Source organism: Oculina patagonica, chromosome 12 (assembly GCF_052425735.1).
Source record: "Oculina patagonica isolate OP01 chromosome 12, crgOcupat, whole genome shotgun sequence".
Classification (NCBI taxonomy): domain Eukaryota; kingdom Metazoa; phylum Cnidaria; class Anthozoa; order Scleractinia; family Oculinidae; genus Oculina; species Oculina patagonica.
Genome location: NC_135769.1, coordinates 26022815 through 26045658, shown reverse-complemented (window position 1 = coordinate 26045658; position 22844 = coordinate 26022815). Strand labels below are relative to the sequence as shown.

Genomic DNA, 22844 nt, shown 5'->3' with positions numbered 1-22844 from the left:
TTCAAATTTCCTATTTATATAGTCCTTTCTCCAACTACAAAAGATTCTCACAAAGCCGACAAATCTAGTTGAAATATTTACGCATTCAAGTTTGATTAAGCCTACTTCAATTTAATTCAAATAAAAAATTGTCATGCGTTCGTTTGGCAGCAAGTTTTTCAAATTCGCCTCTTATTTCGATTTAAAAAGAACAAAAGTGGAGTGTTCTGTCTTTAGATTGTGGCTAAAAAAGGTTTCTTACCTCAAAGCGTTTCTAGAGTCCGACTTGTTTTTCTAAATAATTTCCAATCAATTTCGGGCAGTTCACGGCAAAATAGTGGCGTATAGAACTCCAACGAAAAACAACAAATTTCAACGACTCTTTCTTCAACTGTCGCTTCCTTTGGCACTGTCATACTTCCATTTAAGCAGGTAAAACGTTTCTGATAAAAACTTGCTGCTTTAAAGCATCATTTAAACAACAAAACAAGCTATGTTCTATTAAAAATAATGCCCGCTAGAATTCCATCGCGCGTATACAGCGGTTATATTCTAATAAATAAAAAAAGAAGGTAAATTTTAAGCTCGGTGATAAATAATAAAGATGAACTATTCAACATGACACGAGCATGGGACAAAGAAAAATTCTGAGTCCCCGACGGGGATCGAACCCATAGCCTCCCAGATACTGGTTGGGCGCTCTAACCAACTGAGCTACGAGAGACTCGTTGTGATCGAGCTGGGCCATTTTTCTAGGTAAACTTAAATAAATAAGTTCAAGTATAATTTGAAATTACTCTGTCAATCAAATCAATCAAAACATAATTCCATGTTTTATTACAGGTTTTATTTCCTTATTTGAAATTTCAATCCGCACTGGAACAGCAATACGAATGTGCTACAATCTTTAAATGTTATCGTAGAGAACTACAAAACGTTTGTATTGGCGGTTGTAGACATGAAACAAACAAACTGATAGTTTGGGAACGTGCCGTGATCGGCTAGTCTTGGATCCTTTATGGGCTGACCTGAATAATCCTCACTGGTAACTTCTTCTTCTCCAGGTTTGTGAGACCACCACCCGTTGCTATCTAAGCGATACCAGTGGAAATCATTTATATAAGCTAAAGAAAAGAATAGACATTGACTTAGTACCAGTTAAGTACCCTTTATTTTATTTTAGCAGGGTTTTTTTGTCATTTGCATCACGTCGATAAGTTATGTCTTCGTGATCGCCCCATTTTTTGCTTCTTTTTTTTCGATTGTCAATAGATTGTCGATAAGCTGTGTGGATCGAAAGTATGGATTTTCGATGGATCTTAACCCTATTCAGACCGGGGGGGGGGGGGGGGGGGGGGCTTTTGAGGCCCGCGCTGACTTTGAACTTTTATAACTTTTTTAAGATTTAACCAAACGCTGCCAAACTTTCTGAGTTTTCCTAAAATTTATCTGGCAACAATTTGGTAGGGTTGGATGATGTGTCAGGAACTTGACATCACCATGGCAACGGCATTTAGACAGGCATGTTTTCCCAAATTTGTAATTTTGCGTGTTTCTGTTAATAAAAATCAACTTAAATGGATTTTTTTTTACATTTTTCCTGGTTTAAAAAACATTTTTAATTATTTTGAGTACTTTGCAGTGATTTTGGGTGGTTTTCTGGCATTTTGGAAAAATTTTGAAATCCAAGTTGGCGATCCAAGATGGCGGCTGTTTTGACATCATGATGTAATTGTCACGTGATGTGACGTCACTATCCCACGTGACGTATACCTAAAGAAAGAGTTTCTGACGTACAATACATCCTATAAGTTTCATGGTGATTGGTTATATATTCTGGAAGTGCTAAATGGTACTTACATTGTGGCGGAGAAACAACAAGTGCTACCAAATGACCTGCATTCTGGTGTTCAGGAGGGATCATGACAAAGGGAAAGCCGGGTATCGGAACGTATTGCTGCTTCAGAGTCACCAGTCCATCACTTTCTGCTGCTTGCTGTACCTGTGGGCCGTTAAATGGATCTGGTAATGGGTTGCCACTTTTTCTACCAGGCTGTGCAAAGGTATCTGTTTGTTGGTTGGTTGCGTAGTTGTAGCAGTTGTTTAACCTCACTTTGTGTGCCGCATTCCATGGTGCTGGATTAAAGTCAGGAGCTACGCGTTTCTTTCTTCCCTTAACAGGTGCCTCGCCTTTTTCTATTTCTTTCAAAAGACGGCCTTGAAAGTGATATAAACTCTTTTCTTTTGGCATGGTCTGGAGTAATAATTTCTGTAATGCAATGGTGTAAGGACCTAAAATCAGTACCGGTTTCCCCATCATTGCTGATCCAACGAGGAAGCCTTTGTAACCAAGCCTCGCCGGCATGTTCTCCTCACTGTAAGTTAAGCGTTTCTTCCTTGCTGCGTCAAGTCGTCCTCGTATATTCTGATACAATTGGTTATTGGGTTGAAGGACCCACTCGGGATCACGGCGACCGGAAAATATTGCCAAAGTTACATTCATGGCCTCTGCAAAACAAATAACAGTCTCAGTTTTTTCCTATAGCTCAGAAAAATAGATGTTTTTGTTGCTGTAGTTATTAATGGTCGTCTTCCAGATTTTCTTCGCGAAAAACACTATTAGATATTATTTGTATTAGTTGCTCTTTTATTTACAATCCTAGACAAAAGCCTTGGGTTATTTAACCGTTTCGAACAATAACTATTGTCTTAAACCTCCCCTATCTCTAATGCAATATTGATTTCTATTCAACCATTTCAGCATGGTTTTTTGGAAGGAGGAACTGGGACTCGGGAAATGGAACAATTACTTCTTAACTCGAAAGGATTTGTCACCGGGCACTATTCTGTTAAGTGTCACAAAGAATGTCTAGGACTGTAGTCGTTTTATTTTTATTTTTGGTACTTGGATGTGTTTCACTGCTGCTGACTAAAGAGAATAAAAAATTGTCCTTACCTGAGGGGATCTTTAACTTGCCTGTTGCATGGACAACGCTCTCATTTGTTCCATATCCTTTGATTTGAACGAAAAGAATAAAGCAAACGCTTCATAAGTGTTGCAAATATATGAAACCACTATATAAAGTTATATACTTGTACACAACTCATTAGCGTTAATATATAGATTTAGGCAAGCCTAAAAGCGGAGCTCCCCATTTATTTAATTTTCACTGTAGTTTACAATGTTTTCATTCTATTGAATAAGCGGCCAAAGTACTAATGTTTATGGCGGTTTATAGGTGCGACACAAATTTAAATAGCTCACGGTTATACTGAATGTCAGCAGCACGACAAAAATAATAATCTTAAAGCGGGGCAAAATCATTACTCATGGCACGAAAAATTACTTTAGAGTACAGTAAATTATCTGCTTTCTAGCAATAGAAAATAGTTTCGCGATCCTGTTATAGTTTCGCAGCAGTTTAGTAGACTCCACAATATCTATTACATTAATATAGGATATATTCAACGTGTATTGCAGAGTCTGTCGGATTGGCTCAATCGGTAAGGTGCCAGTCTGCGGATCCGGAGGTCGCGAGTTCAAATCCCAGAGGGTTAAGTTTTTTTCTTTTCTTCCTTTTTTTTTTTTACCCCGTAGCAATAAAATGGTTTGTTTAGTTATTATATCAACCCGATTTAGCTTTCGAATGCTCCTTCATGTACGATGCTAGCTTTACAGATAGACACGAAAGTCATCGATCGATTATAGCTCTCAATGTCCACTTTTTTGGTGGTCACTATTTCACTATTATTGCGGCCATGTTGCGCGACTCCGTACGCCGTACGACGCCGTACGGACGCGCCCGCGAACCATGCCGCTATCCATGTTGACCGTGAAAACTCATTTCGATAGTGTTCCTTCTTTCCTGCGTATGGGGCTCTGCTCTGCGGCCCTGCGGGCCGCTGTAGAGCTCCGCTATAAAGCAGTTTCCATTTTGTAACGCACGCATAGTCCAACCTATTGCTCGAGACTTGAAAACTAAAATATTTGCATGCTTTTTGTTTTTTGTTTCTTTGCAAGTTAAAGATGAATTCCAGTCAGTACTGTGCAATCTCGGCTGCAAGGTTTATGTGAGCCTCACACGAAGGAATGTTTACAAGCAAAACTAAAATTTCCGTGACAAAGTTACCTTTTTCTTCATAATTAACGCCAGATATCCTTGCAGAACAAATAATAACGAGTAGAAGAACCTTGACGCTATTTCAAACCAACGTTTCAGCTCATCGGGAAATCTTGAACAAAACGAACCGTAATGGCAGACTAAAATACTTCATGTACGCTGTCATCATTGTTCCTTTTCACCCCCTTGGGAGCATGTCAGCGAAGTGTAACGTTTCAACGAATTTAAAACAAAAACGAAAACAAACCTCGAGTCTGCGCAGTACGGACTGGAATTCAGCTTTAAAATAAATTTACTTCAGTTCAAACACGCCTTGGATTAGATAAGCCTTTCTTTCTTTGAAACGACTTTCGAAGTCAAAGTGCTAGTAAAAAAATGATTTCTTCGTTACAAAACAAAGCGTCCCACAAAGATAGTTGGTATTGAATACTATGGTACACTTTGGCAAAGTTCCCACTTCCCCATCAAGCAGAGGGCTATATCAGTGAGATCTTATATTCTATCGTTGCATTTTTCTCTTTGAAACGTTTTGCCCACCGCACCCCACGGTAACGATGTTAAAAACTAAAAATGTATATCATTTTATTTAACGCACCTAAGACTCCATCCATAACACACAAGAAGGCGACCAAGAATGATGTGTAGGCCAGCATATTCCTGTTGCGAGAAATCAAATCAAACAATTTTATGTTTGCAAAACAAGTTGAGCTACAACGTTTTATCAACGTTCTGAACAGATACGTTTTGTGCAACGGATCAAACATACAATAAAGCTTACGATTAAATAGTCATGTTCTATCACTAGCAAAGAGCCGTAGCAATTTTAACCCTATCCAGACCGGTTGAGGGCGGAAAGTGCCCGCGCTGACTTTGAACGCTTATAACTTTTTCAAGATTACACCAAACGCTGCCAGACTGTGCAAGTTTATCTAACATTTATCTGGAAATAATTTGGTAGGATAGGTTGTTGTGTCAGGAACTTGACGTCACCATGGCAATGGTATTTGGACAGGCATGTTTTCCCAATTTTGTAATTTGTGGTGTTTCTATTAATGAAAAATAACTTCAATTATTTTCACCTTTTTATGGTTTTTAAGCACAGTTTTATTGAATTTGAGTACTTTGAAGTAATTTTGGGTGGTTTTCTGACGTTTTGGAAAAATTTCGAAATCCAAGATGGCGGACCCAAGATGGCGGCTCTTTTGACATTATGATGTAATTGTCACGTGATGTGACGTCATCATTCTACGTGACGTATTCCAAACGATAGTTGTTGGACATACTGTGTATCCTCTAAGTTTCATTGTGATTGCTTAAATATTCTGGAAGTTACGGAGCGGGGGGGGGGGGGGGGGGGTGATCCACCACCCCCTGGTCTGAAAAGATCCAAAAAAAGCCCGGTCTGGGTAGGGTTAAACATGTGTCACAAGTCCCACCTGCCACACCAAATGTTTTGAGTTTCTATAGTTACCAAAACTACAATCATGTAGGCCAAGAACTAGCTTTTAATTTAAATAATTACTTTTTACTGGCCCGGCCTTTACACAGAATATTAAATTATGGTGTTATGGGTCTTCAGTCACCCGTTCCACTTTCGACCACATATAATGCTATAAAAACTACGAAAAAATGTTTTAATCGATATCTTTGTCAAACTTCTCTAGCCTAGCTTTTGACCTTTCATCATAAAAGTTATTAAGATCCACTTGCTCAACGTAATACTTGACACTCGGTTTCTCTAGGACGGCACTAATAGCTTTTCGCAGGTAGATGGATTAACTGATGAGGTAATGCACCAATGGCTTAAGACAAATATGGAGGAAAACAAAATGCATGCATCAACTATTTTTATGCCATCAAAAGGCAAATGACAATGCGTTCAGAAGACTTGACCCTTCTTCGCACCTAAACAAGTCTTGGATCAATTTAGGTTTCTGGGAAACTGCTCACCTACCCCTCCCCAAACCTAACATTAACCCTTACTTATCGCTTTGGGCAAAATGTTAGGTTTGGGGAGGGGTAGGTGAGCAGTTTCTCAGAAACCTAAATTGATCCCAAGTCTTCGTAGCCAATGAAGAAAAAACAAATTCAAGCGAGCTGAAAAATACCCATCCTCCATGACGTTTCCAGTGGCCAGCCATTTTGCTCTTTTCACTAACATTGTTTTAATTTTGACGACACTTTTCTAGTGAAAAAGGCACCAGTTGTATACTAGCACTTATTATTCAACACATGCGCGCGCTGCCCATATATGGCCAAATTGTAACGATATCTGTCATCCGCACATAACAGATATCCTGCCTTATTATTCAGCAGATGCGCGCGCTGCGCATATATGGTCAAAATGTTAACGATATCTGTCATCCGTACGTAACAGATATCCTGCGATATTCGTAGGTTGCGAAGATTCGATCGAAATCTTGTAAAGCGCTGCATAATTACAGTTTTTCTATGTCCTAAATGTGTTTCGTTGACAATTTGTTGAATAATAAAACAATTATCCTGCTCAATCTTGCGCAATATCGTCTGATTTTAGCCAACTCGGCCTGCGGCCTCGTCGGCTAAGTATCAGGCGATATTCCGCGCGATTTCGCAGGATAATTGTTAAATATACGTATGTTGCGAAGATTCGTCCGAAATCTTGTAAATTGTTGCATAATTACAGTTTTTCTATGTCCTAAATGTGTTTCGTTGACAATTTGTTGAATAATAAAACAGTTATCCTGCTCAATCTTGCGGAATATCGTCTGATTTTAGCCAACTCGGCCTACGGCCTCGTCGGCTAAGTATCAGGCGTTATTATATGACTACCTCCGTGAGCGGTCAAGATGAAGCGAAATTCGTGCTCTGATTGGCTACCCGAGCGGTCAAGAGGGAGCCATCTTGACCGCTCCGGATCGCCCGCTGTGCTCCCGCAAGCGAAAAACTTTTTTCCGACGCTACATGAAAAAGCTTTTCGTCATAATTTTTCGCTATGAAGCTATTTTCCGAAACAACACAAAGATTTTCTGTCTGTTTCCAGCGAAAGGAAGTCCGATAACAAAGAAATAGGTTTTTAAAGCGAATGAAAGCAAACAAATTACACTACAAATGATAACGAGTTTCGTGAATTTTATTTGCCGCAAAAACCGGCTAATACAAAAATTAATTCGCAAAGCGACTTCAAGACATGATATCAGTTTTGTTTGGCGGAAAAGGGAGAGACTGAGGACAGTGGCATACCTGAAGAAGTACTCGGAAAACTTGTGTAACATCTTTAAATCTGCATATTAAAACTGAGCGGACGGCACGGAGAACCAGACACTGCAAGCCTAACATCTTTTCACCGAAGCCTGTATAAACGCTCACGTCGAATAATGGGTGGGTCGAACATTTAAATTGATGATGTCAGTAGAAAAGTTCAAGCTTTTCCCGTGAAGTGGAAAGTCCCAAACGCTTTCAACAACCACAATTTCAGCTCGTGTCGCGGCAGGTTTGCACAACTATAAAAGCGCCAGAAGCGAGCAAATACTCTGCAAAGCGTCCAATACATGTACTCAAAAGCTGATGGCCAGATGGAAAGGAAATTCTTGTTTAAAGGCTTCAAAGTCAACGTTGATTCGAAAATTTAAGCAATTTCGATATCCTTTTGATGGTTAAAAAGAGCTAAATTTCGATGTTGTCGCATCGTGTTTCTTCGTCTCGATTCATTCAAGAATTTGACAGTCACTCACTAAACTTTTAAACCAATGAAATGACTTAAGCGCGCGCCATTGATTGTGTATGCAACTGGCTTCCTTTTCAGTGCTCGAAAAAAGTCATATAATAAATCATTTATTGACCATGCTTGTTCGGTCAAGATGGCAGGATATTGGCCAAGTTCTTAAATTAATGATGTCAGTAGAAAAGTTTAAGCTTTTCCCGTGAAGTGGAAAGTCCCAAACGCTTTCAACAACCACAATTCCACCATGTCAGCTCGTGTCGCGGCAGGTTTGCACAACTATAAAAGCGCCAGAAGCGAGCAAATACTCTCCAAAGCGTCCTCGTTCTTGTTTTGCGTGTTTATGGACCGAGACGAAGTCGAGATCCATAAACACGCAAAAAAAGAACTTGGCCAATATCCTGCCATCTTGACCTCACGCTTGGTCAATAACCCATATTTAATATTCAGCGCGATTTCGCAGGATAATTGTTAATTAACGAATTGACCACCGTTTCTTATCTGCTATAAGCAAACAACAGCAGAATCACCAGTGATGAATGGTGATAGTGGTTTAAACGAAAGCCTGAGAGATGAAGTATCGCTTTTGCCTTTAGACATCGACAGCCACACGCCAATAACAGGAGTTCTAAAAATTAACTGGCGCCTGAAAGCACTTCAAAAGAAATTATTAGCACCTAGGGTGCCTGGCGACGGTGAACGAAAATGATGTAATAAATTTTTATTTGTTTTCTGAGAAAACGATGAAACCTTCTGTTACTGTGCTTTCATTAAATCACCGGAAACAGCTACAATCTATTATTAATCAGTCATGCAACTATGCTGTTTTCTTCCTTTCGCAGACATGCCAACTATTTTAACTTATTTCGTCGAAATAATAATTATAGAACAGGTTCAGACTATTATTGCATTGCATGGTCTATCTATGTATGAACTTTCCCAGAACGGCTACTGTCGCCTTTTTTAACCCAATATATGTATTCTTCTTCATTTTTTTCTGTTAACAGGTGAAGCCAATTGCTTTGTTCAGTGCAACTTCGATATTTTCTTGCAGATCGAATTATGAGCGAAGGCACAGATTTTTGGCACAAAATGTCAAAATAGCGGTCACGGCCAAAAGGAAATCTTGCCTTTATTTTCAATTTCTAGAAAGTTTTTAACGAGTTTTCAAAGGTTTTGGGGTTTAATTTTCAAAATACGGCCAACTTTCGGAAATATTTGAGAAAATTGATTTCGCACTATCGAGGGCTAAAAATAGCCGAATAAATTAGCAAAACTTAGCATTCCCAAAAGCGTTCTCGCGTTATTAGTAGAAGTTATATCCTCGGAAATAAAAAACATATGTTTAAAGTAGAAGTATTTAGCAATGTTTACATGCCTGTGTTTTGGTTCTAGATTATACTTTTCACAGCGAAAGTAATGCTCTTTGATAACAATTTTATAACTGCTTTAGTAAATACAGTTTCACCTCATAATAACAACATTACTTTTCGATATGTGGCCATTCTTTAATCGGCTTCATTTTATGGCTATAAAATGCCCAAAGACTCTTATTTATCTACATATAAAAATTGGTTCGGGTTTTTAAGCGAGCGCGTTTTAAAACGCCATCGAAATCTGGGTAATTTAACTAAAATTTGAACTAATTTGCATATCACCGTTTTGATGCCAACCGCATTCACGCAAGAACCGAAAACTCTGGTTTTGGTTAAAATTTTTGCGTTAAACATGTCTTTACACTTGAAAACGATGACATACCTGTAAGCACAGAGTCCAGTTCTTGTCCATCTGATGAATTTGTTAGCAGAGCGTAACGTAGCAGTTACAGTGAATTAGTTAAAAAAAACATACGGTCAAAGGTCACGACAGTTTGCGTTATGCGTGATGCTTTTATGTTATGGAAGATTGTAACGCATACCGATAAAGTAATATCTTTAAAAGCACAAAATACTTCACGGAATTACGTTCGTCCTTTTTAGAATTTCTGCTAGGCAGCCGGGAAAGGGAATAACGTGAGACGTGAGCAGCCTATATCTCTTTTTTTAGGGAGGGGGGGGGGGGGGAGGTGGGGGTGGGATCGGGAAAGAGGCAAATTGGCCTCATTATTCACTGCTCGTGTGAGGACATTAGGGGCCAACCATTTTACTTTTGAGGGGGGGGGGGGGGTGGGTAATATTGAAAAAATATATACTCCGCAAGCGCATGCGTGCAAGAAAAACAAATCCTGCACAGGACAGTGGTCCAAAAAAATTCATGCTTGTACAGTGGGCTGGAAAAAAATTCCTGGCAAGATGTTCCCTGGGTTGGTACATTCAACTTTTAATATCAGCAAACTGTTCAAAGATTTTAGCATCTGCACTTAGGTAAGAGGGATTCATAGCACAATAATGTGTTCCCCTCAGATGGCTTTTTTGCCTGTGGTTGCCGATCTTGGTACATTTTTTTTCTCAAATTCAAGATCACGCCTGGTGTTGTGACACGAGTAAGACCAGGGATCCACTTTTTCAGAGTTCGGAAAGTGACCTTGTCTGCCATTATCGATAGTATTTGTCGTCGGGTATCCCAGGTGCTTGCATTACTGTAGCACTCTGTTAGGGCATTTATGAGTACGTTATCCACTTCTTCATCCTCGCTTTCGCTGTCACTTGAGAATTGCATGTTCAACGATGGAACAAGCGAGTGCCACAACTCGCCTGGTTGATTTGGTGCTACCTCATCTAAAACAGCACCAACTGCCTGTTGTGCCTTGCGAAGATGGCGACGACGCGTTCTTTCACTAGCTTCATTCCGTGAAATAGTAACAGTATGCCTGACTGGACTGACATCCCTGCTTTCTAAGAATTCGTTCAGTTTGTTCAGCGGTGTAGACTCTTCGCGCGTAGGCCCCCCCTGTGGGAATCAGGTGTGACGTCAACGCTAGTGTCTGAAGGGCAATACAAGCTCCCCCTGGCGTCTGGACGTTGGAAGGATAACACAGAGACGCTGGCGTACTTCGAGCCACTGGTGCCGCGCCAATAGAGGTGTTTTGTAACGAATAATACAATTCAAACCTACTCAATACCACCTATTATTAAAAACTAGCAATGGTATATTGCAGCTCCTGAGTTTTGATTAGTTAACAGGCAGAGGAGGTTGGACACCATTCACGTGACATTTTCGTCCAATCAGATTCTTCCCTCGACATGCTAATGGCGAACCGTGACATTTTTCCAAGCGTGAGGATACTGGCAGTAATTCCGAGTTTTTCGTATGATTTTTTCTGGTTAACAGGCAATGGTATATGAGCTCAAATACCATGGACCACAAAATATGGTAGCCGATACGCGTCAACGGAAACAGCTGGAGAGCTCAAATATTGCAATTCTTTGGGCAATTTAAAAAAATATATATATTCCACTCGCGCTTGTTGGATATGAGATCGTTATAGCCAATCGTTGGTTATCGCCTCGTTGGTTATCTACCATCTCATATCCAACTCCTGAGGCTAATCTTGATAGCTTTTAGTGACTCAAGCAATAAGTAGAAGCAATTTTTTTATAATCCGGCTATTGAAGTGGTACATTACAAGAGATGGTTTACACTTACCAACGACATGTTTTCCATTTGCAGAATGACTTCGTCTTCTACTGCCGCCTTGTTTTCAGCACAACAAGAAGTTTACGACAATTAGAACAAACGCCTTTGAAAATTAAATGCAATTGATTTCAACTGTTGGTTTCACGCTTTTACCTACGCAAAGTTGCAGAAATTTTTTTTTTTGACTTAGAACATAACAGTCAAATCTGTTTAAACATGTGCCGTTCAACCGATTTCTAGTAACGGTATTGACATGACAAATAAGTATTGAAATGTTATTTGCGCAAAAGATTGGTAAGAGGTAACAAATGCTGCAGCAAGAACAAATTCCGCATAGAGAATACTTTTTTTCTCCTGCAATACCAAGACACTTAAACTATGGCCACAAATTTGTCTAAAGGGGTGATGTAAATCGAGGGTGCGCAAAGGATTCGTTTCTCTTGACAAGCGGTCGGGAAACGAGCGACCGTGAAAAGTTAAACGAGGCCGAAATACGGACTTCTGCTTGCAGTGAGCATCCTAGCTTTTGAAAGCAACGTTCGACGAACTTCTGTTTTTTTTTTTACTTCCGGCCAGTTTTTATTGTTTTCACAACCATTAAAATTGATCTTGCAACGAATATTTCGACTCACTTGTCGCATTAAGCTTGCGCAGCAAGGAACTGAGACTCGATGTACCCAGTCGCGTACCCAGAGGCCGCGATTCATCTGGTCTGCGCCAGGGATCGGGATCTTTGAGGTAATCTGAAAGCTAGCCCGCCAAACAGTCGACCGAATAAAATTAGCTGTTGAAAACTTTTTCGTTTCACCACAGTCTTCGGCGCACATCAAACAGGAACCAGGTTCTTGTTCCGGTTTTGGATCAGCGCAGCCGTTGAGTTTCCCAATCGCTGGTCAAGGGGAACGCAGGCTCTGGGAACGAAATCGCGATATACGAGATTGAATTGTGCCTGGTTAACTAGAGCATGCGCGTTTCTGATGATAGGAATTAGCTGAGGCATATCAATTGTCTTCAGATCAAATCGGAATTTAGAATTTAAATGAAAAACGGTTTTAAGTAATACCTGTTAAGTAACTTTACTGTGGTTTAAATAAAAACAAACTGACTCACCCGTTCCGACTGGAAGAAAGCGGATTCCTGTCTCTTTCATTACAAACTGCGAGCCCAACTTACTTAAGCCTCTCTCTGCTTTTGGCTTTTTACTGGTAGTGGTGTTGTGCCTCGACAAGCTCACTGGTATGGCACACTTAGTAGAACTGCGCTTCCAGCTGCCGCAAGGCATGCACGATGTTGTGGACATATAGTCCAGTTTTCTATGTTTCGAGTCGGCGCAAAAATTGTTGCTCTCGCCAACAATAATTCTACTTCATCTTCAATCCCGATAATAGAAAAGGCTGACTTGTGTCCTGATATATCTCGATGACAGGTGAGCAAAGGAACTATTTCTACTGACTTTGTCCTATCTTTTGAATCATAACCGCATCGACCGCCAACAATGGCGAGAAACGAACACGCGCTGCCCTCCATTGTTTCCCACTGAAAAAAGTGAAATGCGTATAAAAATACCTTGATGTTCATTTCACCTTTACTGCCCCCCCCCCCCCCCCCTCCACACAATTCCTTTTACCTTGGCATAAGCGTCACGCATTATACTGACATGTCGTGAGTCTTACTTGCAACTGACCAGTAGCACGAACTGAAAAGGAAAATCTCTGCCCATGAGAAAGAAGGAGGGTATTTTTTAAAATTCAAACAGTGATTCAAAAGTATTTTCAAACATTGTTTACTTTCAGAGTTTGCTTACAGGACGAGCACGGATCCAGTATAATCCACTCACCACCCACCGCTCACCGCCCCATTCTTCAACTTTTTTTGTATTCATTCTCAAATGCCAGCAAAAAGGTTTTTTTAAAAATATTGAAGATTCGATACCAGGATTCATTGTAAGAAGATAAAAAGCGTTCTCTGGTAAAATATTTAAAAATTATAAGCTTTCGACAGCCAGACTGCTGTCTTCGTCTTCTACTTCATTTTTATCCGTCGAAGACAGCAGTCTGGCTGTCGAAAGCTTATAATTTTTAAATATTTTACCAGAGAACGCTTTTTATCTTCTTACAAAGGTTTTTGTTGTATGGATGCAAAGGTGTTTTCTGTAAATTCTGTATGCTTAAAATTTGACACTTAACCAAACATACTTCAATTCCGAAATTAAAATTTCGTGATATTTTCTGTAAGTTTATAATTAGATTTCAAAATTTAATTTGGATGTTTACACAGGTGTTGTAGTGCGCAAATTTTGTGCGACAGAAGTGTTCGTGGGCAACGGATTTGTTGGCTTTTTGATATGTGAAATTTTCAATGTTTATCGAGGAGATTTAGTTTATTTTACTAATTTATGATCAATATAGTGAGCTATCCGCACACGCGTCTGCACTGAATACGGCTTGTAGCTTGATCGAGGGTGGCTCGTTCAGCGGCTAGCGTAGTATCCAGAGGGGCCCTGCCTGGTTAACCTAAAATCTAATTAAAATAAAATTCTAAAATAAAATGAAAACTTATAAGAAATATAAATAATAGCAATTTAAAAATATAAATAGCTCTAACTATTTAAAGATATTTTCACTCCCAAAAAAAGAAATAAAAAATAGTAAACTACCCGTCAACAACAAAACATTCTTGAAATTCCATTTACCGGTCATGCGTTACAACTTTATCTGAATCGTCACGTAATACTCAAACAAATCGTAACACTGGCCTTTTAGTCCCTTGCAGCTAATTTTGGGTAAGTACGCGAAGATATTTAAAAAAATTCATGGCTGCGTAAAACATGATCTTGTTCAGATTCAAGAAAATGTAATTATAGATCGCAATTTTTTGTAGAGAATGAAATGTGGCATCTGTGAGTCTCCACTGTTTATAACTCAAACGCTCCTTTCACCGCTTTTACTGTATCTACCGCAGCAATATAAAAGGTAAGTGATCTTTTCAGTAGGGATAGAAAAGGAGTTCAAGTTTAATTTAGTGTTAAGCACAAATTTAAGGAAAACCAGAGTTTGCAGCTTTTATGCGAATGCGGCCGTTACATGTAACATGTCATCAAAACGGTGATATGCAAATTAGTTCAAATTTTAGTTAAATTACCCAGATTTCGATGGCGTTTTAAAACGCGCTCGCTTAAAAACCCGAACCAATTTTTATATGTAGATAAAGAAGAGTCTTTGGGCATTTTATAGCCATAAAATGAAGCCGATTAAGCCGATTAAGTAATGTTGTTATTATGAGATGAAACTGTATTTACTAAAGCAGTTATAAAATTGTTATCAAAGAGCGTTACTTTCGCTATGAAAAGTATAATCTAGAACCAAAACACAGGCATGTAAACATTGCTAAATACTTCTACTTTAAACATATGTTTCTAATTCTCGATGATATAACTTCTACTAATAACGCGAGAACGTTTTTGCGAATGCTTAATTTTGCTATTTAATTCGGCTATTTTTAGCCTTCAATAGTGCGAAATCGATTTTCTCAAATATTTCCGAAGAAAGTCGGCGGTATTTTGAAAAATAAACCTCGAAACCTTTAAAAACTTACTTAAACCTGTTTAAAAATTAAAAATAAAGGAGGGTTTTATTTTTGACCGTGGACAAGGTTTGCTTCAAAAATCTGTGCCTTCGCTCTTAAAATTTGGAACATCTGTTTAAAAAGAGGTGTTATATTTGCCGGTCTTTCTACTGCCCAAGTGAAGGCTTACTTAAGATGGATTGGACAAAACACCGATAAAAAGCTCAATCAAAAAACTTATGATGTTTGAATTTACAACACCGATGGTATCGAAAAGCCACTAATGGCTTTTCATTCACCTGAAACGGGTCACGTTTTGTCCTGTTGTCATTGAACCCGACAATAACAAATCTTCAAGAACCTTCTAAACAGTGCTATGTCGATCGGTTCCTTTAGAAGAAAAACATGGCAATATTCATTTTTTTTTACTGCCGGCCAATGCATACTTCCCCGAAATTAAAAAAAAAATGCTCATTTTTTTTTTAAATAAAGGCAGGGAACGTTTCAGCTTTAACGATTAATTGACTTCTAAGAGAATCGACCGAGCAAGACGGCTTACTGAGCCTGACTCTGGGAATTAATTGGAATATGAGGTCAGTATATCTATAATGTTGGTTATTCAGTTTTCGAAAGTTGATTGGTCACTTTTTTCAACCCGTTGCGAAGCGAGTGTCGTTTCTTTTAGACAATTCTCTAAAGGTGGATTTCCACTGACGCGTAATTTTTTACGTGCGTAAAAAAATTAGAGACAATGTATGAACGGCTTGCGTACACGTTTACGCAGGCCGTTCATACATTGTCTCTAATTTTTTTTCATGCACGTAAAAATTTACGCGTCAGTGGAAATCCACCATAATGGCCGATTTTTTAGTTTAGACCGGGAGACAAACGCACTGGTTAAATGTCTTTTTCTAGTTATTTTACAATTACTAAATGTTTACCAGAGTTGTATGCGTGGCTTTTATCCTGACTTCTGTTGATGAATAAACCAAATAGCAGAGTAAGTCGCAGGACCAAGCCTAAGAATTGTAAGTTTTATATTTTTTTTTTCGGGAAAGCGAGTCTATAACATCTGCTTACGTAAGTGAATAAATAAATAAATAATGTCATTTTACGAAAGATTTATTTTTACTCACGTTAATATCGATGTTCTTCCTGAATAGTACTGCAGTCGTATGGAAAAATACTGAAAATAGAAGGTTATATACCGATACAGTAGAACCCCGACAACTCGAACTCTGAAGGGAAACGAAAAATAGTTCAAGAAGATCAGCACACAGTATAGTGCAAATAAAACTTATCTCGTCAGAAACTCTCACACGATACATATTTTATGATAAGAGTGGAAAATGAGTGTCAGATACGTGATTTAATTAAAATCAAATTGCTGTAGTATTCGTTTTAGTGTTTAAATCCGATTACACGACAAGAAGAGCTATAAGATATCAATGGACTGATACGTGGCGAGTTGCAAGAACCATAATTCGAGTTATCGGGGTAAATTGGACCCAATTTTGTTCAAGGGAAACGAAATTTAGTTCGAGTTAGCGGGGTTTCGAGTTAATCGAGTAAAAATGACTGAAAAGTGGGTTCAAATCCAAGGGAAATGGAAGTTTGTTCGAGTTAGCGGGGTTGTTCGGGTTATCCGAGTTCGAGTTACCGGGGTTCTACTGTATTTGCATGTCTCAGTGTTTAATTTACCACCAGTGATATCTAAAAAGGTTACTAAATAAATGGATTTTTCCTTGAACGTTCTCATATTTCACAAGGATTGAGTTGAGTTTACTGGTACTCATTGTCTTCGAGTAAAGCCATTGTCTCAAAATCAGCCAAGGAAGAATAAATACCCTCTTCGTCAAGCGGAAATACTCCAGTTTATCATTGTTTTGGTTTAACACCTACCTTAGTGGTAGTATAATTTGTAGTCGCGTTGTTTTACATGCATGGAAACGCATACCGCGCAACCATTCTTCCCCGGATAGAGTGAAATATATATTTTGCCTTCGATGAGAATTACCCGACAATAAAATTTAATCATGTCCTGAAACAAGCCTTGTGGTCGCATTATATTCATGCCAGAATGTTCTGTGATACTGCACTCAGACGGCTAACAAGGTACAACATTGACGTAAAATATGGCCTTACACAGTTTCAAACTTTAGTCGAGGTAAATAAAAACTGCATTTCAAAAAAAAAAAAGAACGAACAATGGAAATTTTACCCCACAACCCAAAAGGAATAAATTTTTAGCCGTTACTGATTAAAAAGACTTGTATGTAGATAGAGACATGGATAATAACTTACCGTTTTTTGAGAACTGAGTCAACTTTTGCTGATGCTGGTAGATCGAAGGAACGCTTTGAAACTGTGGATCACTGAGGATCTCCAAAAAACATGATGTTTCATGTGGTAATACAATTAAGGACAATGCTTTATTTATTATTGACTAGTGGTAACCACAGGTTAGAAAGTGCGGGCCTAGATGCACCTTTCTTCACCTTTACCTTTCATGTGACAGAAGCCTCGATCTCAGTTGACAAACTTTTGTGATTGACACTTTCTTCGCATTCTAATCGTTATTTGTGGAGGAAAAAAACTCAACTTCCTGTTTGAACGACGCATTTTCGGATACTTTTGCATTGTAACTGTTCATGATGGAAGAACAAATAACTTAAGTCACCGCATTTTTACGGCAATTATTCCAACTGATCGCGAAAATTTCTCGGACGATGTAGACAGTTAAAGTAACGCGTCACGCAAGGAATGCACTGATTTAATCGAGCACGCGGTGTAATCGAGATGTGATCTTGCTCGGTCAGTGAACTCGTTATGTTGTTAGTGTTGTAAGAAATGTTTCGAGACTAACCGTTGGTGAAATTATTCGTTTTGCCTTGGTTTAACTGTGATACAATCACAGCAAATCTTCTCAAAAGCAACGCCTAGACAACGTCTGCAAAACGTAATGTTTCCAAGGAGCCTCGATGTGACAAACTGTTGAGATTGACACATTTTTTCGCATTCTAATCGTTCTTGAACAACAGATTTTCAATTTCCGGTGTTTCGACAAACTGTTGTGATTGACACATTTTTCGCGTTCTGATCGTTCTTGGTGAAAGAACAAAATTTTCAACTTCCGCTTTGCAGACGGTCTTCTATAACCGTGGCGCGCACTCCACCGCGGTCAAACGACAGAAATATGCAAAAAATAAGAAAAGTACTGCAAAGATAAGGTTTTAATTTTTACAGTTCAAAGTTCGATACATAACCGGTATCCTAATTTCGGGTTTACTAAGTTTTTTGGAGCTTTACTAAAAAAGTTTTACGTGTTTGAAAACAGCGATATGCGGACTTGTCGGCGCCATTTGTCAAAGCAGCTTTGGTTCGGATGCGAAACATTTAAAAAGTAAAAACACTGGTTTACCTGAGTGAATGGGATTATGCTTGACCTGTATCCTTGCTCGTAATCACTTCAATTTGAACAAAAAAAAAAACAGCGAAATGGAGAGAAAACCCGCCTGAGACGTTTGACCGCGGTGAAGGCGCGCACACGTTATATGCAATCAGCTGGTCGCTGTCAAGATTAGGGTTGCGGGTCCCTCTTACATACATACAAATTTTATTAACCCATCCCTGATGAGGCTTTTCAGAGTTAATATTGGGCCCGCACTAATAAGACAAGGAGTGTCGCAAACGGGGACAAGAAATGAAAACCATTTGGCTGTTGTTTAGGATTAAAAGTATTTATTTATTTTTTTTCATGTATTTATTTTACAAATTCGCCCTACGGCAGGTGAGCTCACGAAAGAACACTAAGTCCCCTACAAGGTGGACCCACCACCAAATCATCCCCCTAAAAAATCTAACCATAACCATATTAATAAACAGCACTCCCGACATGCAATATTATTTTATCAAAATGGCGGGTACCTACATACACCTACACCTAAAGCCCGTTGACACTTCCTTGTTTCTTCGCTTTACCCACGATTTCTCGTTTCTCCAATTCATACCTTTTGTTTCACATTTCGCTTTCAGTTATATCGCAAATACTTCGGGAAAAACTTTTTCTTCCCGGATCAGTGTATTGGAGAAGGATCCGAATGGATTTCTTAATGAAAAGCTAATGCAAAAGAAGTGCACCTCCCGGAAAGTATTTTCAAGGTTTTAAGGACTATAAACGAATGAGGTTATAGAACTGATGTTTCTTGCCCTCTAACAGGAGTAGCTGAGGGATAAAAACAGACTTATTAAGGCCTAAGTAGTATCCAAGCATATAACACACTGAAAACAGCAGATCGATGAAGATGACACAAAAGAGGGCTCCATAGTGGGAAAGGGCTCATAAACTGAGGGTTGTGAGGGTATGCGGAGTTCCCCGGCCGGTAGCGGTCGTCGATATTAGCGAGCATGGAATTGAGAGCGACCGAAAATAGTGTGCAGGAAGGAGACCTGTAGATTGTTATATGAATGTAGGCCGAACTCTTCCAACCAAAAGGGATATTATTTCTAGGAAAATACCAACGGGCCCTTTAAAAACCGAAATAATTAGTTGACCACATCTATTAGCAGTTTTAGACTAAATCGGCCTTTTTCGTCAGAGGAGCCACTAATGGCTTTCGCAAGACGCTGGGGTCAGTACCGTAAACACTCGCAGATAAATTGCATCCGCAAATAAGCTGCACCTTTAATTTAGCAACTAAAATTTAAGAAAAAAAGTTTTTCGAAAGAAATCAAAGAAATTCAAAGTAGAGTCTTTAGAAGTCTTCATCATCGAACGTAAACTCACTATAAACATTGAACTGGAAAATACTTCAAGTCTTTACCCAAAACTTTTAGCGCTTTATTATAATGAAAATTGTTTTCACCAGCTTTGAAATATGATTGATCTTTTTCTGGTATTTGTTAACAACTATTTCTTCGTTCAACTTAGTTTTTCCTTTGATTTTGCTCGACAACAAAAACATGTGTTTGTGGAACGTTCGTAGCTTAGTAACCAGGCATTAGATCGGACGCGAACTAACGGGGTTGGGACGTTTGATTTTGTATCTGCTGTTCGTGGCTATCATATTTAGAAATTAAAGAGGTCTGGAAGCCGTCTATCGGAGATAAACTTATCGCACGAAGATAGTTTCGTACTCAGTTCGACACATTTGCTATCAAAGTGCTAAACAGCGAAGAAACTGCGGGCCATCACCACGCAAACACTCCAGAATAGCGTAGTATTTTCTCGCCCGTGGAGGATCGATTGCTGTTGAAGTTCTAGACCGTCGTCGACGCTGCAAACAACTTTTTTGGGTGAATGGAAATGCCGTGCCGTAAGACGGTAACCTGTTCAAGAAATTTAAGCGACCATAAGCCGATTAAAGGACCTGTTAACGAAGAAGGTTTATATTATTTAGCGGCGAGAAGTGTAATCTCAATAATAAACTTTCGGCTACCGATCAACAAAAGCTCTTTTAGGAGCCAACAGACTTGCAAAAGCAATGACCAGGACTCTCTTGCTTGTAGTTTTTGTGATATTTATTTGCGTGGCTTTTCATTAAATTGTCAATTCACGGAAATTTGCGGCACTTTTTCTTAATGTTCCCGCAGATAAGCCACATTGCCCTGTTTTTGAGCGAGGTACTCGATCACTATATTCTTTTTCGACTAACATTGTCTTGAGTTCATTTATACCAACCTGCTGTAGTGAAAAAGGCACCAGCGCTCTACAAGCACTTAACTAATTAACTAATTGACTCGTTGTTCTGTCGGTTAATAATCCAAATTAACAACAGCAGATCAACCAGGGAAGGATGGAAGTAGTTTAAACGGAAAGCTAAGAGGAGAAGCGGCCACTGCATTGCTTCTGTTAATTCAGACCTCGACAGCCATTTGACAGTTGATAAGGCGAATAACGGAAGCTGTGATACATAACCGGTCTCTGATCGCGCTTCCAGTCAAAATACTAGCACCTGCGGTACCTGCATAGCTGTAGTAAATGTAAATTTTGTTAAATTTAGTTTGATAAATCGTTAAGCTCTGTAGCTTAGGGGAAACGTAATAGGATATAATAAATAAAGCTTTCGTCTACGTTTGTGGATTTGTTCACTAAGCCGTTAAAGTCACTTATGTTCCACTCAGTTCTCCGCCTGCTAATTTTCTCTGACCTTCCCTACAGGCCATGGATTTTCACCTCCATCAGTCTGTTTTTAGGAAGGGTTTGGTGTTTCGGATATACCAACTCTGAGAAACATTGACCCTTTAACCCTCGGACGTACAAGGGGGGGGGGGGGGTGGATGCCACCCCCCCATAAGGTTTTTTCCAAATTTTGAGAAAACGATTTACTCTACAGTACTGAAATTTTCAGTAGCTGTTCATTCATCCTTTGCCGAAATTTTGATATGTCAACCATGTGTCCATGATATTTGACGTTGTCATGGCAACGTCATAAATACAGGCAGGTCTTGCCAATAATCGTCATTTTTAACATTTTTCTTTATTTTTTCCAGTTTTTTGAAACAGATTTGCACGATTTGTTTATTTTAACATTCCATAAGTATTCTGACTTGATTTTGCATCAATTTCTGTTATTTTGTGACTTTCTAAGAAAATGTTGAAATCCAAGATGGCGGATCCAAGATGGCGGCTCTGATGACGTCACGTTACGTCATATGACGTCACAGCCAATTAAAATTATGCCATCTTGTAGAGTAAGCTACGGGCTTTCTTCTGAGAGCAAAATAATTTCGCTACGCCTTAATATAACGAAAACTCCGGGGAGGGGTTCCATCCACCCCCCCCCTTGTACGATGGTGGGGGTATGAGTTTGCTTATACGTCCGAGGGTTAAAGCATAAATTATGAACGATAAGTCCGAAAGGGATTCTGATTCGCATTGATCGCGACGTTTCGACTGTAATACTCTGCTATTAATACTCTGCTAGTTTTCATCAGACGACTAAGGTCGATGTTTGCGTGTCGCTATTTGTAGCATATTGGTTCGCTGCCGTTGATACTTTACAGCATTTACATGGAATCTCATACGTCACCGTCTTGTTTACTTGGTTCTATGGCGTCTTTTAGTCGAATTAAATTAGACCTAAGAGTTGTATCTTGTTTGAAAACGGCGCGTACGCCTTGTTATTATAAAAAGCGGCAAAGAACTTCTGATACACCTTTAATGTAGGGCAATTATAAAACCGCAGTAGAATTAAATTCCTGCGTGGGTTCTGTGTTGGCTGTGGGTCTTGATGTCTTTTTGAGTTTTCGTATGAACAAAACTGCGCCAAATTTTAATACACAGGCTGACTCTAAACGTGCTAAACTCTTTGACATTTTTCCTGTTACTTCACAACTTTTATCAATTAATTTCTATGGTCTATTTTTTGTATTTATACCTCTTATCACATGTTTTTATCGAGTACACCAATATCGTATGAAAAACTACCCCAAAAATTGGATTTGTAAAAGAGGGTTAATTACCTACTTTTTCTTATATATATGACGTGCCTGATCAATTTACCACCAATGCCGGTACCTTTAGTGCGTCGATCTCTCACCTGGGAGGAGAGAGATCGAGGCCCTATGGATATCTTGCCTAAGAACCCAACGCAGTGACCCAGGCCTTGGCTCGAACCTGGATCGCTAGAAGCGGAGTGAAGCGCGCTATTAAAGCATTAGGTTACCGCGCCTCCCACGTGGAGGTCTTGAACGAAAACTGTGTGAAACAATTGCTAAATTATATTGTCAAATTTAGCTAATCATATTCGTGCTGTTGATATAGGCAGCGAATTTGGAGAGCTAACTTTTCGAGCGTAAAAGTTAACTATTACCTCTCATTTCCTAAGAAAATGAAAGTTAAAATATCTTGTTCATCAAACTTCATGATATATACTGTGATCTTTTTTTTTTTTTTTACGGTA

The 22844-nt window shown here is 39.1% G+C and overlaps 2 protein-coding genes across 2 annotated transcripts in view; one reads left to right on the top strand and one right to left on the bottom strand.

The window, feature by feature from the left end:
* Positions 1-804: 804 nt before the first annotated feature.
* Positions 805-17299, bottom strand: LOC144633913 (uncharacterized). The gene is made up of 5 exons (XM_078492842.1): positions 17245-17299; positions 4696-4757; positions 2936-2992; positions 1840-2487; positions 805-1103 (listed from the first exon to the last, which is right to left on the bottom strand). The coding sequence occupies exons 2-5, from the start codon at positions 4751-4753 to the stop codon at positions 907-909; spliced, it is 960 nt and encodes a 319-aa protein (XP_078348968.1). The 5' UTR covers positions 4754-4757; positions 17245-17299; the 3' UTR covers positions 805-906.
* The window catches only part of LOC144633926 (uncharacterized), a 22773-nt gene continuing 13626 nt past the window's right edge, over positions 13698-22844 (top strand). Inside the window, exons 1-2 of the mRNA XM_078492858.1 lie at positions 13698-14158; positions 14257-14348. The gene's annotated coding sequence lies outside the window, so the exon portion shown is untranslated. The remainder of the gene's footprint in view (positions 14159-14256; positions 14349-22844) is intronic.